This window comes from Kryptolebias marmoratus, linkage group LG9 (genome assembly GCF_001649575.2).
Source record: "Kryptolebias marmoratus isolate JLee-2015 linkage group LG9, ASM164957v2, whole genome shotgun sequence".
Taxonomy (NCBI): Eukaryota; Metazoa; Chordata; class Actinopteri; order Cyprinodontiformes; family Rivulidae; genus Kryptolebias; species Kryptolebias marmoratus.
This window is the reverse complement of record NC_051438.1, coordinates 17429032-17431890: the sequence shown is the minus strand read 5'-3', so window position 1 is coordinate 17431890 and position 2859 is coordinate 17429032. Positions and strand designations below refer to the sequence as shown.

The following is a 2859-nucleotide window of genomic DNA, read 5'->3' as shown; positions in this document are numbered from 1 at the left end:
ACCGGCACTCCGTTAACAGAGGAGTCCTCCAGTATGTAAGAAACACGGGCATTCTGCTTCCAGTCAGCGTCTGTGGCTTTCACTGTGAATATAGAGAGACCTGGTTTGTTGTTTTCTACAATGTAAGCCTCATACGAGCTCCTGTCAAAGACAGGCGCGTTGTCATTCACATCAGAGATCTGTAACGTGAGAGTGACGCTGCTGGAGAGGGAGGGGACTCCTTCATCAGAGCAGCTCACTGTGATATTATACTCAGAGGCCCTCTCTCTGTCTAACTCGCTGTCTGTCACTAAACTGTAGAAATTAGTTGTTGACGATTTTAAATTAAATGGAACGTCGTCGTCAATGAAGCATTTAACGTTTCCATTGTCTCCCGAGTCCTGATCTTCTGTATTTATCATTGTAACGACAGTTTCGGGTTTTACATCTTCTGATATCACATTTGACTTCGACATTATTCTAATTTCAGGCCTGTTGTCGTTAACGTCCTGCACATCGACAATCAATTTTGAAGAGTGTGTGAGTCCACCATTATCACTAGCAAGTAAATTAAGTTGAAAATGTCTTGATTTTTCAAAATCAACTGCAGTAATTAAAGTAATTTCTCCGTTTTCTTTATTTATTTTAAATACTTTCTTAACGTTATCTAATGTGTTTGTGATGGAGTAATTTATTTTACCTTCAGAACCTTTGTCCGCATCTGAGGCTGTAACTGTAGCAACAACTGATCCTGCAGGTGCATTTTCAATTACTGTAGCTTTGTAGGTTCTCTGTGTAAAAACAGGCGCATTATCATTAACGTCTAATACTGTAATAACAATCTGCATCGTTCCTGACATCTGTGGTTCTCCCCCATCTACAGCCGTTAACACCAGAATTATCTGCTCCTGTTTCTCTCTGTCTAAAGGTTTCTGTAGCACCATCTCTACATTTTTATTACCGCCAGCGTCATTGTGGAGTTTCAGAGCAAAGTGATCAGATGGTTTTAGCAAGTAGTCTTGCAAATCGTTAACTCCAACATCATTATCCACAGCCCTTTCTAACACAAATGTCGCTCCTGTTACCGCTGACTCACTAATTTTAAATTTCATCTCATCTTTTTCGAATGTCGGCGCGTTATCATTAACGTCTGTGATCTGGACTGTGACCGTGTAAAATTCCATTGGATTCTCCAAAATAATCTGAAAATCTAAAGCACAAAGCTCCGTCTCTGTGCAGAGCGCCTCTCTGTCGATCATTTCTTTAACAAGGAGGACTCCTCTGTCCCTGTTCAGCTCGACGTACTCCTCGCTATTTCTGCTAAATATTTTAGCTTTACCAGATATCAAACGTTTAATTTCTAATCCTAAATCCTGGGCAATATTTCCAACTAAAGAACCCTTTGCCATTTCCTCTGGAATGGAGTAGCTGACCTGCCCGCACGTCGAGTCGAGGAAAAGGAAATAAATGAACAACAGTACTTGCCGCCTCATTGTTCTGTCCCATTTTTCCATGGTAACCCTCCAATTCTTTTTTCCACACATCAAGTGCAGAAAAAAATGAAAAAAAAAAATATTTCCACGTGCCAGTAAATAAAAGCCAGTATTTTGTCAAGATTGTAATGTTTCTTTATATTTTCAATAATTCTTCTCTTTTAGTACCGTCAGATCGTCGACCGTCACGTTCTCTTTCTCTTGTGAGGAAAATGAAGGGGTGGTGGAGCTAAATACAAGCCTGCAGACATCAACACGCTAGTCAATAGCGGCCCTTAGAGTCCAATCCATAAAACTACACAATATTAAATGCAAAATTACTTTTTAGTTATTAATTTAAACGCAGAAACAAAAAAGGGAAAATAATAATATTTCTAAATGACTATATAGTGTTTTAGGGTGCATAACTTTAATGTCAAAGTTGTGACAATTTAAATAAGATCTTTGCAGAAAAAGTAATGTCATTATCAGTGCTTTTGCATACTGGCAACAGTTTACAAGAAAATCTAAATCAAGGGCCCCTAAACTCAAAAAATATTTGCTCTTATATGTATATTTACATTTAAAAAGATAATTTACAATACCAAATCAATACACTGGAAGTTACACTTGGATTGAAATACTTCAACATCCAAGTCAAATGTGTCATCACGGGTTTTTAACAACTACAGCAACTACTAATCTCTCTGTCCATGGTTCTGAAATGGAAGTCCACAAAACCAATTACTGTTGACATTATAGCCCATGTCAACATGATTTATAATAGTAGTACTGCCGACATCAGTACAGTTTTTATTATCAAACACAAAATGATGCTTTTGTATTTTATAGACGAAACGTTTAAACCTACAAAACATGAAAAAAGCAAAAACTAATACATGTAAAAAACAAAGAGGTCCAATTGTGTTTGTTTTCTAAACCTTTCTTTTATGTAAAAAAAAACACAGAATATGTAACAGACATAAGGGACAAAAAACTTGTACTCCTTTTACAAAACATTTTTTATAAAAATAATATTCATGTAAAACTCACCCTTTTACAGACAAAAGAGCAGATAAAAAAGTAGTCTAACCTCTACCGGAGAATCTGGTTGATCCAAGATGTTTTTGTCACTCTGTATCCGCTGCATTGTCCCTCTGGAACTGGAATCCATTATCAACACGTTCTGACTACCAGCTGTGCCGAATTTACCGTCACTCTTTCTGGAGTCAGTTGTCCTGCACACCTCGTAATTGTACACATGTTGGAGAGTCCCTGTCCCCAAAGTGTCCGAGTACCGTGGTGGGTAATATGGAATGACAGGGAGCTTGGAGTGATACAGGATGCGAGACTGTCTCCATCTGTAGATCTTCACTGAGATAATAACTACTAAACAGGTGATGAAGAG

The 2859-nt window shown here is 37.9% G+C and overlaps 3 protein-coding genes across 39 annotated transcripts in view; all 3 read right to left on the bottom strand.

Annotated features, from left to right (window-relative positions):
• The window catches only part of LOC119617368 (protocadherin gamma-A11-like), a 3234-nt gene extending 930 nt beyond the window's left edge, over positions 1–2304 (bottom strand). The window contains exon 1 of the mRNA XM_037977528.1: positions 3–2304. Coding sequence (XP_037833456.1) covers positions 3–1523 — 1521 coding nt within the window. The 5' untranslated portion in view covers positions 1524–2304. The remainder of the gene's footprint in view (positions 1–2) is intronic.
• Positions 1–2859, bottom strand: part of LOC108243066 (protocadherin gamma-A11) — a 234173-nt gene that overhangs the window by 84053 nt on the left and 147261 nt on the right. The window lies entirely within an intron of this gene.
• Positions 2582–2859, bottom strand: part of LOC119617367 (protocadherin gamma-A2-like) — a 3646-nt gene continuing 3368 nt past the window's right edge. Inside the window, exon 2 of the mRNA XM_037977527.1 lies at positions 2582–2614. Within this exon, the coding sequence (XP_037833455.1) occupies positions 2582–2614 (33 nt within the window). The remainder of the gene's footprint in view (positions 2615–2859) is intronic.